This window comes from Drosophila subpulchrella, chromosome 2R, assembly GCF_014743375.2.
Source record: "Drosophila subpulchrella strain 33 F10 #4 breed RU33 chromosome 2R, RU_Dsub_v1.1 Primary Assembly, whole genome shotgun sequence".
NCBI lineage: Eukaryota > Metazoa > Arthropoda > Insecta > Diptera > Drosophilidae > Drosophila > Drosophila subpulchrella.
In genome coordinates, this window is record NC_050611.1 from 16,778,456 (window position 1) to 16,798,516 (window position 20,061).

Consider the following 20,061-nt stretch of genomic DNA (forward strand, 5'->3'; position numbering starts at 1 on the left):
ATTGCCACCCACTCACACGGACACACACACATGCGCGCCTCACATAATAAGGTGCGATTTGTCTCGCGCATAAAACGAAATTTCCTGCACACAAACACACTGAAAACGAAAGGGAGACAGACAAAGGGGGTGGTTGGGCTGGGTTGGGTTGGGTTGGGTTAGGGGGTGGTTGGGAGCTTTTCCTTGGTAGCTGGCCAACAATAGTCGGCTTCTTTTGGGGGGCTGAGGGGCGGCTTCGATTGCTTTGTTGCTTGAACATGACAGCAAAAGCAAAAGCAAAGGCATTGGGCGTTTCTCTGTGTTTGTGTGAGTGAGTTGGGGAGGGGAGGGGGGTGGTTCATGGGTGGCGGGCATGGCTGACTCAGGGGGGGTCGTTGGAACGCACATCTTTGTAGGTTAAGGCTTCTGTCAAAGCAGGAAAATGGGCGACAAAAGGCGTAAGACGAGGCAAACTCGTTTGCCATAATTATTGCTTTTGTTGGTAGCTATCGTCTTGCCTTCGCCCCCCCCCCACTTTCTCGCCACCCCCCTCAATCCTGGGCATTATTATTTTAACCGGAAATGTGCTCATACATATGTGTGTGTGCGTGCGGCAGTGTGTGCACAATTTGTGAACTGCATGAACTTTTGTGCCTTGGCCAAAAGGAAGCTCTTCCTGTGTGCCGGCATTTAGCAAATTTTTTATGACAATGTTTGCCTCTCTCTTTCGGCCCTTAATTTTATGACAAATATTATGTTAAAGACCGAATATGCGCTACACCATAAAAGTCAATCATTTTTCATTCCAGCTCCCCTCGCAGTTCTCTTTTTTTCGGGATGTCCACTGGGGACATTTAATTTTGGTTATTTTTTTTTGTTCCTTGGGTTGTGATTTTTCTTGATATGCGATATCGCCTTTTTTCTGCGCGCTCTCTCTTTCTCTTTTTTCCTTGTCTCCCTTTCTCTTTCTCTCTTCTAGGGTTAGCGCATTTGGGTGTTTGCGGGTGTGTTTGCCACCCACTGGGCAAGCTTTTGTTGATATTTGGCGCGGCCTGCTTCAATTTATGTTCTGTTTGCCTTTATTGTCTTTCTCGACTTTTTCCTTTCACTGCTTGTTGTCCTGCCACAGTGCAAACTGGATAAGGTGAAAGTGTTTAATCTTACGCTATTAATCGAAATTTCAATTTTTGAGGTAGGGCCTAAAAGACCTGAAAGATTAATCCTTTAGTGTTTTCAGAATTTTTTAAAAATTAGTCCAATTACGATTTAATTTTGCATTCTTTTCATCATCGTTTTTTTTAAATTGTTTTAAAGTTTGTTTCTTTTTTTTAAGACTATGTTGAGGTCTACCACAACCTATTTTTAGAACTCCTTACAGTCTAAAAAATCAATTTTTATTGCTTTAAAATCGAATCCCAACTTAGTAACCATATCATTTTAGCAATTTTGTTTATAAAGTATCTTACATTTTCATATAATATGGAAAAAAATATAAATTTATATACTTTTTTATTAAAACTCTTGGTCAACTAAGTAGCAATTTGTTTTACGAATTTGCTTAAAAAGCATCTAAAGTATTCATATCAAATTTAAAATTATTTAAAATTGTATAAAATTAAAAATTCTAATATATTCATATAATATGGAAACAATATAAATTTATATACATTTTTTATTAAAACTCTTGGTCAACTAAGTAGCAATTTTTTTTAAACAAATTTTTTTTAAAAGTATCTAAAGTATTCATATCAAATTGAAAATTATATAAAATTGTATAAAGTTATATGAAGTTATATACATTTTTTTTATCAAAACTCATTGTCTTTTTAAGTTTACATCCTAAAAAGTGTTAAATATTTGTCTCATTTAAGGAGCCTTCCCTGTACTTTTGTTGGGGGTGTGTGCTGTTTTTTGTGCTCCTTCCCGCTGCTTTCATTTTTTTATTGATAAGTTCATTTAATGGGCATGGCCTCCGCCAGCTGCCATCCCAACTCATCCCCCCTCCCCCTCCTTGTCACTGCCACTCCCACCGCCCACACCCCCCCTCCTACGCCTCTGTGTTCCTAATGAGTTTAATGCTTTGTTATCATCGCTGTAATCGGCTTATGTAATATGGCAATATAATTGAATCCCCGGAATTATGTCATTCGGCTAAGACAGTGTCGAATTGGAATGTTCAAATTTACAATTGCAAATTCGCAAATTGCCCATGCCAATGCCAATGCAGCACCTGCCCCGAAATCATAAAGGAAATGTGTGTGTCAACATGGGGAAGCCACTTTCACTCAACCTTATCGACCAAATGAAACTTAACGGAAAAGAAAATTACATCATGCTCGTTTCAATGGGTCGACATAATATTATTTTCTTGGCCCAGGAAAAAAAGGGACAGGGGACAGAGGGACAGAAGGCATGGCACCCAGTGGGTCCTCGTCTGGTAGTCAATTTTTTATTTATTTATTTTATGCCTACGCACATACGCGCCCGGGGGAGAGAAAGTGGGTGAAAGTGGGGCCCTGACAGGTGTCGCCGACTGAGTGGCTGCCTGACAGACTCGCAAAAGTGGGTGTGGCCCATCGTCTTCGGGGGGAGGGGGTGGTGGTGGTGAAAAATGGTAGCCTATTATTCTTTGTATTGTTTTATGTGGCATTTATACGCGTATTTTTGTCGTCTTTTAATGGGCGAGGCGGGGCAAGGAAAGCGAACGGAACACGCCGAGTGGAAAATAACAAAGGCAATAGACCAGCCACCCAGGCTGGAGGGCAAGGGCTTCTCCTTCGGCCCGTATCGCCATCCAATCAGTAGATAAATAACACATAAAATGAGGTGCTTAATCGGGTTTGAAGTGATGAAAGTGAAACTGAGCCGTCCGTCCGTCCGTCCTCGTCCTCGCCGACGTCCTGTTTTGCGTGTGTCCCGCCGGAGGCTACGGCTTTGTCTCCGGCGTAAATCTCGAGTATCAACCGGGTATTTGAATATCATTTGCGACCGCCGAATTTCGCCGAGTGCGTGTCCTGCAGGCCTGACGGCATAATTCCACTTTAAGTTGCACGCGTACACAAGTAATTTATCAGCATTGTTTGCATAAATTAGGTAGCCAAAAAATGGTTGATTGGCAATGACAAAATAGCTCATATTAGCTATTAGGCTGTGGAGTGCACATTTTGAATTTGCCGCGCTTTGCTGTAATTATCGATTGTCGATAAGGATGCTTATAGTATTTTTTGTGAATCTATCGATATATTCTTTTTCAATTATTGCAGACAGCGAGTTCTCTCAGTGTAAAGCAAAAATATATTTTATATTACCAATAACTTTAAAAATATTTTAAGTAATTTACATCCCGATTTCGTTGCAATGTACAGGACCGCTTGCTTTGAATTGAAACTTTAATAAATTATAAAAATAAAAAGAAAAAAAGTCCCCATGGAATTGGCTATTAGATGATTAAGATTTGATTCCCAGTAATTTGGTCACCTCAAGCTGGCTCTCAAAGAGACGAAAGGACATTACTTGCTTGGATTAAACATTTTAAGTTTTGGCGCCAGCCCGCGTTGCCAACTATCTCGGTTTTGTTAGCGCGTATCGATAGCAATCGATTATTTAGAAACCGTTTTTGGTGGCAATTTTTGAAGTGGCTGAGAAACGAAAATAAAAAAATCACAGAAAGCTACTAACAAGGTCGACCCTAAATTGGCTAAACAACGATTGAAAATCGCAATACATAGAAAGAGTATTTTTGACTAAAATCTGAATATCTATTTTCTGCCCAAAAATGTTGGCTGCCATAATGCACAAACAGGTCAAAAGAGAATGTTACACGTACCAATTTCTGTATAAAATTAAAAATTAAAAGCAACTAGTATGTGGCCGGACGATATATTTCAAGGATTGTTGCGCAGTCACATTGGTTTCGGTCAATAATTTATCGATAACAATGCTTGCCGATCTAATACCGCCTACCGATGTTTAGGGTGACCGCAAATATAATTTTTTTTAGCGTGACCATTTGTAATATTTCGTTTTGAAATTTTTTAAAATTAAAAAATTAATTTCTTTGAGTGGATGGTTTAATTTTTTTCCAATTTTGTTTATTTATGAAGTTGTAACATGGCACATCAGAAACGCTGTCTACACAGCTCGCTGTAGCACGGGTCAGAAATTGCGCATACGCCACGGGCCCTGTTAGTATTTGTTTTCAGTGTGACCGCTTGGAATATTAACAAAAATCTTTCTGTGAGCCGGATGGTAAATTCTGTTGATACTTCCGCGGTCACTCTGAATCGCGGACCCAAAATAAAAAAAACTTCGATCGCGCGACCATCAGCTCTTTTGCTGCAACGCCGCCGCCGAAAAAGTGAAAGTATTTGCATACGAAAGGCGGAACCGAAATCCGCGGAGTGGGTCAGCAGTCAAGAAGAAGCCGCGGAAAGGGGCAGCGAGCACAGCACAGTGCAAAAAGAGAGGCGGGGGGCAGACACACAAGAAAAGAAAAGAGGCGAAAAAAACAGCGGAACGAAAATCGGGGAAAAAAGAGCATTAACGAGGCCGCGGAAATCACTGCTAAAAGGTCAATTCGCGTTAGTTAGTTAAGTTAAGTAGTACAGTACGTCCTACGCCCGTGCAATTCATACGTAAATAAGAATATATGTGACCGAAATCTGTGTGCGAGTTCGAGAGTGTGCGAGCGAGAGAGCGAGCGCGACCAACATGGGCACAACAAAGGAGCGAAGAGAGCAGAGCGAGGGCGACGCCGCCACCACCCACTCAACAGCAGCAACAACAACAACGACGGCAGCAGCAGGAGCTGCTACAACAACAACAGCAACCACGACGAATGCCGCCAAAAAGATTCGCCGCGCCTTCTCCATGCCACGCAATCCCTTCCGTTGGTCGCGTAAATTCAAAACGGCAGCGGCCGTTACGTCGTCGTCCTCGGGCACTACGGAAAAGGATAACGGAAGCGGCAGGGATAACGAGGGGGGAGGCGGTGCAGGGGGAGGAGCAGGAAGAGAGCGACGTGGCAGCCACACGGCCATCTCGTCCTGCGTGGGCGGTGGGCGTGGCAGGAGCGGCAGCATTGTCTCGCTCAGCAGCTACGAGGCCCCCCTTGCCCCCACCACCCCCAGCAACAACAACAACATGGCCAACAACAACACCACCGCCAGCAATGGAAGCAACAACAACAACAACAGTAGCAACAACAACAACAACAAGAGGACACGTGCCCTACGCCGTTCGTCCTTCAGGAAGTTTCTCAACCGGATCGCCCAGCACCTTAGCTCAACGGTAAATGTCGTGGTAAGCCCCTAGATCTAGATACATCTTGAATAATAAACTTGATATCTAGAAAGATATAGAAAAGAATTCTTATAGATCGGTTATATTTAAAGAATTTCTCATCACCATAAAGGTCAGTCAGTTTTTCCAGATCTATAAAAATGTTCAATTTTTGTAATTTTTAAGGAAAAAGGATCTAAAATATGCTAGGATTATATGTATCTATATGAATTGTAATAGATCGGGTATGCTTTAAAAATGCCAGTTTAAAAAGGTCAGTCAGTTTTTCTATTCCAGATCTATAGAAGTATATAAAAAATCATTTTTGTAATTTGTAAGGAAAAAGGATCACAAATATTCTAGGATTATACCACCTAAAAGGTCCAGATCTATAAAAGTATTTTTAAAAAAATCATATAATACTATTTATTTTTGTAATTTGCAAGGGAAAAGGATCTAGGATATGCAAGTATTATATATATCTTCATAAATTTACACGAGAACTAAGTGCTTGATTAAGCAGGGCATCTATAAACATGTAATGGGGAAATCATCTTAATTAGCAATCATTTTGAAATGCCTTTTTATGGTAACCAATTTTCAAGATTGACAATTAGCATATAAAAGCCTATTAAAGCGAAATTATAAAGGGATGTAATGAATAATAATTTAATTTACGTAATTTAAGTACGTAATTCATTAATGAAAATTCCTTAAAATGATTAATTAAATGTAGTATTCAGAACTCTTGTTTTGTAATTTAGTCAGCATGTAATGCGTCAAACACTTTAAAGAGCAACATCTTTTTGTGTTATTCTAGTAACTATCAACTAATGAAAATATCCCCCATTATGAGTCAAAGTTTTGCTCACCGAAATACAGGAAACAACTTAATATATTAAATCAATCCAGAATCCAAGGTGTTAATGGAACACATTATTGTCAGTTTAGCAACTTGAATGGATATAGACATCAACAGTTATTATTCAGCACTCCTAATGTTATTCACAAATTAACTTCATCTTATAAGGAAATAATAATTAGAAAACATAATAACAAGCTTAGGAAAATACCCATCAATATTCTGACAATAACAGTCTGTAACTCTTTCAGAAATGTGTTTACCCATTTCAAGGCCCCTATATCAGAAAGATTACTTTTCAGGGTGTGTACTTCGGTTAAACAAGGCAATAGCCATTGTGTCTAAATTACTTGTAAATAGGAAAATGTAACACGAACTGTTTATTTGCAATTAATGAGTGCGCATAAACGTGGCCTATATGGGCAAGTACATATTCTAGTATACCTCTCTTTATTTTCTTTGTTTGCGCGCTGCTTAGAGTGTGCATCTTCTAGCTCCGTTCCTCGCTGCATTCCGTATTTCGTATACCCCATATAACACTGAATAGTACCCCTTATCAGGAGCCGTATATAATGGCATCGTTTAGAGCGTTATCGGCTGCTTTGTTTTGCTCGTGTCTGCGGCTGCTCTTTGCTCTTTGTCTTCGCCGGACACATGGCACATCTGCATCTGCATCTTCATCTGGAACTGGGTCTTTTGTGCCTCATAGAGGTGGAGTCACCACCCACAGGGCCAAACGCCCTTTGCCACACGTTCCAGTGTTCCAACTATCGAGGCCTTTTTGTTTTGCTCCCCCTGCTGAGTCACATTTTGCGTGACCGATGATAAGGTATTGTACACTGTGTATAATATCAGTCCGAAAAGCGGCTTATTGGGACTTTGGATGGCCCTCTTCTCCTCCAGGGAGTTTCGGTATGGTAATCTATACGGCAGCCGCAGTCTTTGTTCACACATTCCATTCTGGCGGATAAAAAGCCTTTGTTTACACAACTATAAATACATTGGATTCCGCTTTTTTGAAGTATATCTCAAATGTTCTACGCTCTTCGGCGGCAATTTACGATTACCATACGCGAGGACGGCGCATGGAAATTAATTTTATTTTTAAACAATTGCTGTCTCATTATTATCATAATTTTTGTTGTGCCTTTGAGTGGATGTGGAGGAGGTATTGGGGGGTCTGTAACTAGGTGTAGGTGGGCGCCTTTTGTTTCGCAGACAGCAATTGTTCAAACAATTTTTGTGTAAATTGTTGCCAACATTTGTTGCTCCGTTCGCGTTATAATAAACAAACAAGCAAACACAGAAAAACAAGAGTTTTTCAGGTCGTGTGCTGCTGGAGCGAGACAGCGGTTAATGATGGACTGACGGGTGAGCCGGGGATCGTTAGCTCCGGGGTTGGGATCGGAGCAGGGGGAAAACACAACTCCCGACAAGGAGGCACAAGTCCACAAATGTGTGCCACGCTTTTGTCAGAGAAGACAGCACAACAACAAAGTGGGGAAAGCGACAGCTGAGGAGCCGAAGACAAGTGCAGGGCGCAATGACACACCCCGTAGCATTCGTATTCGGCCCATCCCCTCCAGAAAGCGATAGCCTCGAGCCACTCGTGCAACTGCTGGAATTGAATTTGATCTAATAATAAATACTTACATTGGGCGCCCAGCGAGTGCGTATCAATTTATAAACAGTACAGCTCCAGTGTCTCGAACTTTCCGGCACTTGACGCTTCAAGTAATACAATAAATGACATATAAATGTCAGCATCAAAAATATTTCAAAGCATACTACAGCATTTTCTTTCACTAAGAGAATTCGTAGGCTACTTTGGTTTTGACTTTAAAAACGCTAAAAAAAATTTAAGAGTATTGTCTAAATGACACCGTTGTATTTAGGTATCATATCAGATATAGCCCAATATCCCATAATTTTATTATGATATCATAAGGAATACGTATTACAGATCTAGTAAAAATTACATACCCAATTTGTTTGTAAAAAATATTATAATTGGGAGACTCTTAGACTCCTTAACTCTTTTTAATGATCAGGGTCAATGTATAGAGCCTATACTGTATCTCCATAATTGTTGTTCGTCGTAAAATTTTGATTAATTGTAGAGGGCAAGACCTATATAGGTATCATATCATTTATAATCATTATGATATAAAGAATACATATTACAGAACTAGTTAGAATTATAAGCCCAGTTTTTTTGTAACAAATATTATTATTGGGAGACTCTAAGACTCCTTAACTCTTTTTAATGATCAGGATCAATGTACAGAGGCTACTGTATCTGATTCTTGTCTGTCGTACAATTTTGATTAATTGTAGAGGGCAGGACCTATTTAGGTATCATATCATATACATCACAAAATTCCATAAGTTTATTATTATATCATAAAGAATACTTATTACAGAACTAGTTAAAATTACAAGCCCAGTTTGTTTGTAACAAATAATATAATTGGGAGACTCCAAGACTCCTTAACTCTTTTTAATGATCAAGATCAATGTATAGAGGCTATACTGTATCTCCATGATTGTTGTTTATCGTAAAATTTTGATTAATTGTAGAGGGCAAGACCTATTTAGGTATCATATCATTTATATTACAGAACTAGTTAAAATTACAAACCCAATTTGTTTCTAACAAATATTATAACTGAAAGACTCTAAGACTCCTTAACTCTTATAATTTATCACGATGAATGTATAGATGCTATACTGTATCTCCATGATTGTTGTTTGTCGTAAAATTTTGATTAATTGTAGAGGGCAAGACCTTATGGCAGTAGTGCAGCTGACCTTTTTAGCGCTCGGAATTCCAGAACGATAACCGCATACGAAAACAGACTTAATTTCATTCAAAGCGAGGCGGCAATGAGTAGTAAAGTGTGGGTGTTTGGGAAGAGGGTTTCAATGGGGGGGTTCTCGGAGCACGTAAAGCTCAATGAAAACTGCAGTATCTATATGCAAGTAGTTTGTGCCATTTAAGCCGCATGTGATAGGAAGCTACTATACTAGTTACTATACTACCGCCGAGGGAAAGCTCAAGTGATTTCCATGCGGCAAGCTTTAACTGTACCGTTTTTGGGTTACAGACTTTGGGGCACGTTGCAGCTGTAGACGAATATATATTTTTCCATTTACCTTTTGTCTTCTGACACCTTTCACCAAACAAAAGCCACGAAAAAAAAGGCAAAACATTCGGTTAGCTCTGAGCAACAAGTACTTATTACTGCTGTTGTTTTCTGGGTATTTTCTTAATGACATTATGTGGCAATTGACCATTGTTGGTGAGTTGTTGTTGTGCGCTTACCTCATTGTAAACAATTGCTTTGATTTATGATTCATGCCGCTGGCACTTGGCATCGTATCTCGCCTATTCCCGCACTTTGCATTTCGCATTTCGCATTGATTTTATTCAGAAGCTGAGTTTGAATAGCTGCAGAAAAACAAAAACATCAGCGCAAAAAGCGGAAAAGCGAAATGCGAAAAGAAAAACGAAATCGCACTGCGAGAACTGCGAGAAAACTGGGAAAACTGTGAAAATGGCAGCAACAACACCAGCAATAATATGGCTTATTAAAGATTGCATGCCAAAAATTGCAAATGCCAATGGGTGGAGGGGGGAGGGTGTGTTGGTTAGGGGAGGGGGTTGCAAGGAATGGTATAAAAGTCAAAAGTGACACTCTGTGTGACGATCTAGGCAACAACAACACCGCCAAAAACAACACGTGAGTTAGAATGCGCACATGCAAGCAAATACACAAGGAGAAATATTCTGAAATAACCAAAAAATACAACAAAATATACTTATAAGTATAAAAATATGTTATTTTTTGATGATAACTTATTTGCATTTTTTAAATGTATCCAGTAAATCTCAAAAAAAGAGATCCTAAAATAACTCAGACATCAGAAATAAACAGTTCTATTGTATTTAGTGGTTTTTGGTCCCATTATATAGTAACTATTATTCACTAACAATCCTATTAAATATTCTAAACGCTTAATATCAATAGAAATATATCATAAACTTGTTTATTAGGATGATGATTGTGTATGTTCCTCTGTGGTCTATCGCACTTTTAAGCAGTATCCTATAATCATCAATGAAAAATGTATCCTAAAATATCTTATGCATCACAAATAAATAGTTCAATGACGAAAACATATTTTATTATTCTGTAACCCTGCTTTTAAAGAATCGGTATTTTAATTTTTAATCCGATATCGATAAACACTAGTCATAAACTTATCTTTTAGCATGAGGCTGGTGTATGTTTTTCTGTGGTCTATCGCACTTTTAAACAGTATCCTCTAAACCTCAATGAAAAATATATCCCAAAATAACCTATGCACCAGAAATAAATAGTTCTATAACAAATACATATTTTATTATTCTGTAACCATGCTTTTAAAGAATCCATATACTCAATATTGAATGATATGAATCACCAACTGTGGTATTGACATGATGATCTTGCACATTTTTCTCTCTGTGTCAGCAACAGTTTTGTCTATTTCCGTAAGCTTTAGGTTTAGCCACCCACAAAACCGTGTCTCAGATTGTTGTTGTTGTTGTTGCTGGTGCACTTGTTGATGGCGAGATTAGTACGTAACCAGCATGGCCACCCCCTTTTGGGACCCCTTTTGCCGACGCCGCCGCCTCTGTTTGCTGATTTTCTATGATATTTCAAGTGCACAAACGGGGTATATTCCATATGAAGGGGGTTTCGGGCGATTTCTGGGGGCCTCTCGCGTAGTCGTACTCTTTGTATTTGTATTCCGCATTTCGTATTTCCGCCCGGTGGCTCACACGTAACTTTTGCTGTTGTACAACTGTGCGAATTATTGTCTATAGTTGTTTGTTGTTTGTGCTCGTAGTGCGATTCCTAGTGATACAGTTGTTGTTGGGGTTGCTCCGCACGTTTTCCGTCCCGCTCAGCCCCTTTCTCCCCCTCTCCCTCTCTCTCTCTCTCTTTCTTTTTTTGCCGTTCTGAGTGAATTCGCTTTCAAGGTAAAATCAATTGAGATCAAACTAATTGAAAAAATGTTTTCAGAATTTTTAGCCTTTGCATTTATTTTCGTACTTCCATGGTCCGGCACGTTTATTTTCATAAACAATCATTTTAAAATTAACATTTCGGTTTCAATGGGGCAGGCCGTCGAACATTGTATGGAGAGGATACATCGTGGAAGGTGGAATTATGTATGTTTTCAGTGCTTAGGCTGTCTAATTGGCCGTTACTTCTCTGTTTGTTTAGTTCCCAGACGGCAGCTAGAAATTATCCACGTCATTCGGTGGTAATTACGCACCGCTCAGGTGATGGCCCCACCATGATATATGGCTGTAAGCTCCCACAAAGAGCCCAAAAAACCGTCATCAAGTAGTCCACACTGTGCCATTGGGGGACCTCCCCTCCGTAATATTCCATTATGTATTATATTCCACACGAATGTGACAGCAGGTCCGAGTGAAAAGTGCAAATTTATCGCCGGTCGTCTGCTGTCAAGCGATTTGCCCTTGCCCGAAAAAGCCACATACGCGTGGGCCTGGCAAAAAAAAATAGTCGGTCTCGGTCCAAACCGAACGTCAGATATCAGTTAGCGTTGACAGAAGTCATAGGGGCTGTCGTAACAGACAGTGGCGATCGGTGCTATAAGAAATGGGTGCTAAAGCAAGTCAAAAAAAAACCCAAATATCAGATATAATACAATAAGCAATACGTTTTAGATTCATCGAAACACTTGAGTTTTAAAATAGCTCAGTTACGTATTCGATTTAATCATTAAGAGGTTAAGACAGCTGTATAAGTGCCATTGAATAATGTCGGTTATGAAGTGGCTAACAACTCAAGTGATAGGGTTCGGCTATAAATGATATATGGTTAGCTATTTTGGTTGGTAAATTCGCAACTCAAGACCCCCAAGATCCAGAAAGCCTTATACTTATGTCTCGAACTGTATATGTAGATATGGGGCCCTCGTATCTGATAAGCGGCGTGTTTGCAAGGTGGCCTGATTAGAGCCCCTTATGAAGGCGCAACCTTGACAGAGCTTCGCGTTCTCCTCCACGTAATCGCGCCCCTTCCGAAATGGGCGTGCGGGAATCTCAACCAACTTGCATAATATATATATATGGAGATATCTAGGGGATCTAATTGGTTTACTGGGGATAGAAATAACGTCTGGCGCCGACAATAAACCCATAAAGCCATGTTTGCCAAACGCTAATTCAAAACTTATCTGGCTGATCCGAAATCTCAGCGAACGTTTTACCTGCTCGTAAATCCCGGCATGCCTGAATCAATGATTAGACATTATTTATACATTCGCACAGGTGTCACGTGATCGTTTGCGGGTCGACTTCGTTGAAACTCGTAGATTGGGCGTTTGACGAATGGGTGGCGATAAGGCGGGGAGATATATGGTGGCAACAGGGCTCTAATAATAGTCTGATCGCGTTCCATTAATAAAATGCCGTCCAACCGGTAGGAGAACCACGATCGCTCCGCTCTCTGGGACATAGCCCAGCCCCAAAAGCCAATTTCATTCATGCTCTGGCCAAGATCTCGTGGGTAATAACAGCCTCGTGGCAGCCACATCAGCAGCAATTATCTTCAATTATTTACAATTATTTAATAAAAACGCAAACGTAACTGCACAACAGATATAATATCTGCATCTGGAGCGACTTGTGTTGTTGTTGTTGATCTTATGGTGGCTTACGTAAAGGCAAATACTCGAGTGCAGTGCAATATTTATAAGTTATCTGGCGAGGTATAACCCCTCTGGTTCCTCTTACTGCCTTATCAGAAGAGCTCTGGCCGCATAAACACACATTGCTCCGCCGGACGGGAATGGAATTTTTGCTGCCTGAAAATAAAGAAAAAAATATGACAAACAAAAAACCCAGCAAGAATTCGAGACGCGGGCATAATAATTCGATACATCAAGTTAAGCGGAATACGCGAATGTAAACAATGGAGGACACTTGATATATAAAGAAAAACATTTGGGGCCACTTGACGACTGCTTGGCAAACAAAACGAGAGAAATTTGCTTAAATTTATAAATAATAATGACGATGATGATGATAAAATTGCCGGCGCAAATTGAGACAAGTGGTCAGTGGCCAGCTACTTTTATTCTATGCATGCCTCCGCTTTTCTGGCTCAATTAACCAGCAGCCAGAAATGTAAAAATGGAAGCCGGGCGAACGCGGCGTATGAGCAATGTCTCGAAGTCTCCAGCTGCGTGAGAAATGGTCACCGCGATTAGGTCAGCAAAAAAGAAGAGCACACGGAATGATGGGATATAAGTATATATATATATATATAGAAGAGATCTGGGCATTCCACTCAATTTATTCAACCGCTGAATTGTGGACCCCTTCGTTTGAAGCGATGGCTTTGGCTCGGTTTACATCACTGTCGGCCATTTTAATTGGGTTTGTCTAATGAGCTAAGCTGCTTAAACTCGGAACCCTTTTTTCAGCTTAACACACGGCGCCTCTCTAATTATTAAGAAAATCCGCTTAGTGCCGGGGGTTTACCAGGGTGAAGTCTTAAAGTCTAAGTCTAAACTAGGAGTGCCGACTCTTAAAGTTGGCCCCGGTTCGTGCCCTTTGCAACGAACATCTTTCTTTTGTCTGGCGGGGCACTCGGGCAGCCACTTGGCCGCCATTCAATGTGGTCACTCCCCCAACCAATTCCCTTCGACCCTTCAGAACACAATACAAATGGCATTTGTTCGATGCAGTCAACGTCAGTTCAATGTCAATTTGCCAACAAAAGCAACAATTATTCAAAGCCAACGATGGGGGGAGGCCAATGGTGTCAGTGAGCTTAAGCGAATGAGACAACGAAATCCCGGCTAATGTCGTCTTGGGAACTTGGTAATGGGGAATGGGAATGGGTATGGGGAACTCTCCTGCAGCATGATGTGGCGGAATATATCTGTGCTAACTGTCAACCCAACTAACCAATCTCCTCCCGTTTCTCCCCCGGAAATGCCACATCTTCCAGTCGGAGGAGCATCACTCGCCAGCGAATCGCATCGCCTTCATTGAAATCGTGCCATTCTACACCGGATGCTGGCGCAGAAAAGAGGTACCTACCTATATCTAATCAGTGGGCTAGAGCCTATAGCTAATGTCATGATCACCACCAGCCAGCCAGCCAGCCCTACACCGAAAACACCTACCTAGACCACCAACCCACACACAGAGATTTATTTCCTTTTGGCCAATTTACCATTGGCCGCCGATTTCTTTGGTTTGCGTGGGTTTTCGCTTTCAGAAAACGGGTTTTTGTGTTCGATTTGCGCTTCTTTTGGCTCGCTTTTTGGTTGTCTCTATTGAGCCCTATTATTCGCTGGCTTTTGTTTGATATTTTCGTACAACGATGACGTTACTCATCTTACTCATTTGTTTGTCCGCCTGTCTGCTTTCGTCACTGGCCTCTTGCCTTTGCCCGGGAAATCGAGAAATCGGGAAATAAACCCACTTAGCATTGACCTCCAAGTGCACTACCCCCATCCCCCAGCCCCACAAGAGGCGCTGCCAATTTCATAATCCGGCTAATTTCATTGCTGAACGCAACCAAAACCGTTAAAGGCACTCGGCCACATCGAAAATGCCACATTGGAAGAGCCTCAGCCTCAACCTCAGGCAAAACTCATTCCATTTGTTTTCGTTGCGTTTCCAGAGCTTGTTTATAATATCGTAAATTTGTATTCGGCCTTTGAGAAGTGCTGCTCCAGTTGCACACAGAAAAAAATGAGATTGCAGTGGGAACAGCCTCGAGTGAACACCTAATTAAATGATAGATATCATCCATCTAGAGACTTGGGATCCACTGTATCAGCTTTTATTATTGTTTGGTTTGCTTAAGATTTCCCCAATTCTTGGTTTTCATTTTGTTTTATGGAAAGTTTTTCAGTTCCAGAGATTCAGCCACCAGACACACCTCCACATCCTATTAAAGCAATTTCGATTTCTTCGGTGATTAACACCGAAATTTTCCAGACGATTGAGCTCAATCATGGATCGCCTTGGTTTGCCCATCTCCTTAGCTTGGATTAAATATGTACTTCTAATTGGTTCATTAAATATTTGTAGAGTATATATTAATTAAATAAAAGTGTTGATTTAGCTTTATTAAAGTGTATTTACTTATTCGTTTTAGCCTGACAGGCCTTTCTTTTTTCGCCTTGTTTTCTAAATATTTCTTCATTTATCGCAAATTGATGTCTGCGCGCAGCGCTAAACAATTTTTAATTGGCAACGAAATTGAAACCCAATCGGCCAGCGCCAATTGCCCCCCAATCCAACCACTCCACTGCACTCCAGTGTGATCTGGAAACGGGTTTCTTGACCAGCCAGCAATTTGTACTCCCCGGCGACTAACACAGTTCTCTGTTATATATTTTTTTTTCCTTTCCCTCCCCAGGCGAACAAACATGGCCAGTCAGCGGCACCGGGATCTTCAGCAGGCGGTGGAGGAGCAGGAGGACCAGGCAGCGGGGAGCGAGTGCCTCCCATTGGAGGTTATCAGTGGCCGCCGGACCAGACTCCGGGCGTCATGGGGCTGAAAAACCATGGCAACACGTGCTTCATGAACGCCGTGCTGCAGTGCCTCAGCCACACGGACATCCTGGCTGAGTACTTTGTGCTGGATCAGTATAAGGTGAATATAATCTATACCTATCTAGCTAACTCCATCTAATCCTCAATCTTCCCTCCCATAGGCTGACCTCAAGCGGCGCAACAAGATCAACTCGCGCAAGTTCGGCACCAAAGGCGAGCTCACCGAGCAGCTGGCCAACGTGCTGAAGGCGCTGTGGACCTGCCGGAACGAGAGCGACCACAGCACCAGCTTCAAGGCAGTGGTGGATCGGTATGGCACGCAGTTCCGCAGCTCCACGCAGCACGACGCCCAGGAGTTCCTCTTCTGGCTGCTGGACAAGGTGCACGAGGACCTGAACACGGCCAGCAAGCGACGCTACAAGAGCCTCAAGGTGGGCGCAATCTCCATATCGAGGCGGCTACCGCTTCCTGGGGCGACGCGACTAACGCTTTCTCCTTCTTGTCCCGCGCAGAACTCGTACGGCCGCTCAGACGAGGTGATCGCCGCCGAGACGCTGGCCAACCACATCCGGTGCAACAACAGCTTCGTCCAGGCCGTGTTCCAGGCCCAGTTCCGCTCCTCGCTCACCTGCCCGCGCTGCGAGAAGCAGTCCAACACCTTCGACCCCTTTCACTGCATCTCTGTGCAGCTGCCGCAGCTCACCCAGCAGACGATCTTCGTCACGGTGGTCTACATGAAGCAGGTGCCGCGCCAGGTGCGCATGGGCCTCCGCGTTCCAGCCGGATCGCCCATAGTGGCCCTGCGCGAACAGCTGCAAACGGACACGGGCATCGAGGGATCGCGCATGGTGCTGGTGGACTTGAACGCCGAGGGATTCTCTCGCGTCTTCTACGACACTCAGCCCGTAGAGACGCTGGCTAGCATTGAGACCATCTACTGCATCGAGGTGCCGGAGGCGACTCCTGTTCCGAAGGCTGCTGCCCCGCCAGAGACGGCGGATAAGCCTGCTTCCACAACAGTGGCTCCTGCTCCTGCTGCAGCTCAAGCGCAGTCGGATCTGCTGCTCCTAGTGGCCAACGTGTACCGGGCGAAGGATGGCAAGGACATCTCCCGTTTCGGTGCCCCCTTCAGCATGAAGGCACCGCGCGACTGCTCCTACCAGGATCTGCAGAAGCGCATGCTGCGCGAAATGGCGCCGCTGCTCAAGCCAGAGGTTTTCTCCTATGCCACGCCGCTAAACGAGATGTTCCGGATACGGCTGCAAGACCCCTCCGCCGATCCGGATACCTACTTGGAGCAAGTGGAGCACCCGCTGCTCACCGAGATGATCGACATGGCGCTATCCGTGCTCTCCTCCGAGGCAGGACCGCAGCACATTAAGCTCCTGCTGGAGTGGAGCTCGCCCGAGGCGCACTTCATAAGTAAGCAGCAGGACACGGAGGAGGCCGTTGTGGAGCACGAGAGCGTGGCGCGGCTGAGTGCCAGCAAGCCGAGCGACACGGCTTCCCTGACCCTGGAACAGTGCCTGGAGCACTACACCAAGGCGGAGACGTTGAGTGCCGAGGACGCCTGGCGCTGTCCACACTGCCAGCAATACCTTCCCGTCGTGAAGACGCTGGGCCTGTGGTCGCTGCCGGACATCCTGGTGGTGCACTTCAAGCGCTTCCGACAGCACCAGTCCAAGGGGCCTCAGGCTGCCAAGCTGACCACAATGGTCAAGTTTCCGCTGACAGCCTTCGACATGTCGCCCCATTTGGCACGCGGTGTACATGAGAGCGCCAGCAGCTCGCTGGGAATGGGAACAGGACTGGGACTTGGACTCGGTCTGGGTTCGAATCCCTGGAAGAAGGCTCGCTCCAACGATTCGCGCTCCTCCACGCTCAACTCGCGCTGCGATCCAAAGGACACGCGATACGACCTGTACGCCGTGTGCTATCACCAGGGAGATACTCTGGAGACTGGTCACTATACGGCCGCCTGCAAGAATCCCTACGACCGGCAGTGGTATAAGTTTGATGATCAGCGTGTGAGCAAGGTGCCCGAGGACGACATCGAGCAGGACATCATCAATAACGAGGCCTACATGCTCTTCTACCAGCGACGCAGTGTGGATGCCGGCGAGTGTTCCGGATCCAGTTCGAACTCCGGAGATCACTGGGTATCGCGCATTGCGCCAGCCTCTTCATCGTCTGCCTCCTCGACTTCTGGAAAGGAGCAGGTCAAGCTGGAGGCCCCCAGTGAGATTCCCGAAACTCCAGCAGCAGCGATGGCTGAGAAGGCTCAATCCAAGCCGGTGGACATACCGAAAATTTGCCAGGAGAGGGCGGAAGGTAAGACAAATTGGATGAACAACATTGTAGGACATTTGTTAATCTCATTGTACGCAATTCTTTCAGTTACCGAAGAACCCACAGATAATGTTCAGGAAAAGGCTGGAGTTGTAGCCGAGCTGAACATTGAGGAACTTGCCTATGCCGATGCCGATGTGGACACTAGCTTAAGTGAGACCAGCAAGACGGAGGCAACTGCAGCAGCTAAGGAAGAACCCGAGAAGCTAGCTGTAGAGGAGGCCACGCCCATATTTGCCATGGATGAGGATTGCATTGACCTTGGCCAGGAGAAGAATGAGGAGCCCGCCAAGAAGGAAGAGGAACTCTCTGAGGTCCCACTTGCCAGCGAAACAGCGGCCGAGCCCAAGACCAACGGCCATGTGAGCGACGCTTCGTCCAGCTCTTCCTCCTCTGAAAGTTCACTCTCGTCACGCTCCTCACCGAGATCACTGAGCACTTCAGTGACGGCTGCTTCCACTCTGCAGAGCAAGTTCAACGGTCACTTAAGTGCCACTCCGGCTTTGTTCAATGGGAACGGGAACACGCCCCAGCTCTCGTCCAGCTTGCAGCTATCCCGGCAGGTGCTGCAAAACCATCACAATTGGCATGGATCTAGGAGCAGCGTGTCGGCGGTGGAGAATGCTTCGCACCATCAACAGCAGCAGGCGGCGGCTGCAGCCAGTCTAAGCCTGCGCCACTCGTTCTCCACCAGCTCAAATTACACGGAGACTCTTTCTTCGCTGCTGCGCAAGTCTGCAAACACTTGCAGCAAGGACACCCTACTGTTCATCGATCAGCAGGGTCACCATCATACATCGGGACTGATCGAAGATGACGACGATTCATACATGGGCCGGTCCCTATGGGTAGGTCAAAATTACCAATGATTCTCAGAGAATTCGAACTAAATTCCCAAATTTTATATTACAGATATCCCCTGTGACGCCACACAAACTCATCACTGTCTCGCCCAAGAATTAGTAGCGATAATGCGATGCATACGAAGCATAGACACAAACAGAAATGGAGAATGGAAACCGAAAATGAAAACGATACCGAAACAAGAGCATACACAAACGCACTATAGCCATAAGCCTAAAGTTTACTTTATATGATATTTCTAAACCGGAGCTACCGAGCGATAAGCAAAAAGCATTATGAAGATGTTATACAACTCTGTTTACTTTAAGATACGTACTCATATATACGATAGTTGCAATATTGCATTAAGTTTGAAAGTTGGACGAAACTTGAATAGAATCCGTAAGCCTTAGTTTATTTATTCGATAGCGATTCGAAGCCAATGACGAGGATTAGTTTTCTGTATATTTTACCGAATTGACATTTGATTTGATTGTTTTTTTTTAACCTAACAATTAACGATATTTATTTAGCCAAACAATGAAGTACAATTTGATTTGATTTAGTTACCCATTTCACCCGTTTACCCTCTTGTATAGTTCTCTATCGATCCTGATGTAACGATGAAGTGCTTGGCATGCCTAAGTTTAGCTTTTTGTACACGAAACCAAGTTTCAGACTACAATCTATGCGCATAGTTTTAGCTCTAAGAACATGTATTCTCTTTAATTACGATTACTTTGAATTCTATATTAATCTATTGCCTGTAACTTTTCCACACCCACATACAATTCTGGCACAACTGCATATGATTCTTTCGATTCGATGTCGGGCTACGTTTTGTACGGCGATTATAAAGCGGATCTATATACAAACATATATATATATATATATATTACTTTATGAATAATGGATTCTACATGTAGAGGAAAGCATTACACCAAAACATTATATTGATAACAAATGTTTAAGGACTCTACCACATTGTTTTCTGGAGAGAAAGAACTTTATTACGGTGTAAAATGTTCATTGTATTCATAAATAAACGTGAAGTTGTTGGATATGAAATTCGATTTGAAGGAGAGTCAATGAAAGGGGATCGTATTTATGGATATAAGGAAAACTCTGACTTAAGTAGGAAACCATG

The 20,061-nt window shown here is 43.2% G+C and overlaps 1 protein-coding gene across 4 annotated transcripts; it reads left to right on the forward strand.

Moving 5' to 3' along the window:
• Positions 1-4,261: 4,261 nt before the first annotated feature.
• On the forward strand, positions 4,262-19,721 carry LOC119549248 (ubiquitin carboxyl-terminal hydrolase 43). 4 transcript variants are annotated; one of them, XM_037857150.1, is made up of 7 exons: positions 4,262-5,280; positions 14,161-14,244; positions 15,586-15,822; positions 15,884-16,153; positions 16,235-18,053; positions 18,120-18,919; positions 18,984-19,721. In XM_037857150.1, the coding sequence occupies exons 1-7, from the start codon at positions 4,690-4,692 to the stop codon at positions 19,032-19,034; spliced, it is 3,852 nt and encodes a 1,283-aa protein (XP_037713078.1). In that variant the 5' UTR covers positions 4,262-4,689; the 3' UTR covers positions 19,035-19,721. The 4 variants fall into 4 exon arrangements, with proteins under 4 accessions (XP_037713078.1, XP_037713080.1, XP_037713081.1 ...); XM_037857152.1 differs by having other exon boundaries at positions 4,262-5,268; XM_037857153.1 differs by lacking the exon at positions 14,161-14,244.
• The last annotated feature ends 340 nt before the right edge of the window (positions 19,722-20,061 follow it).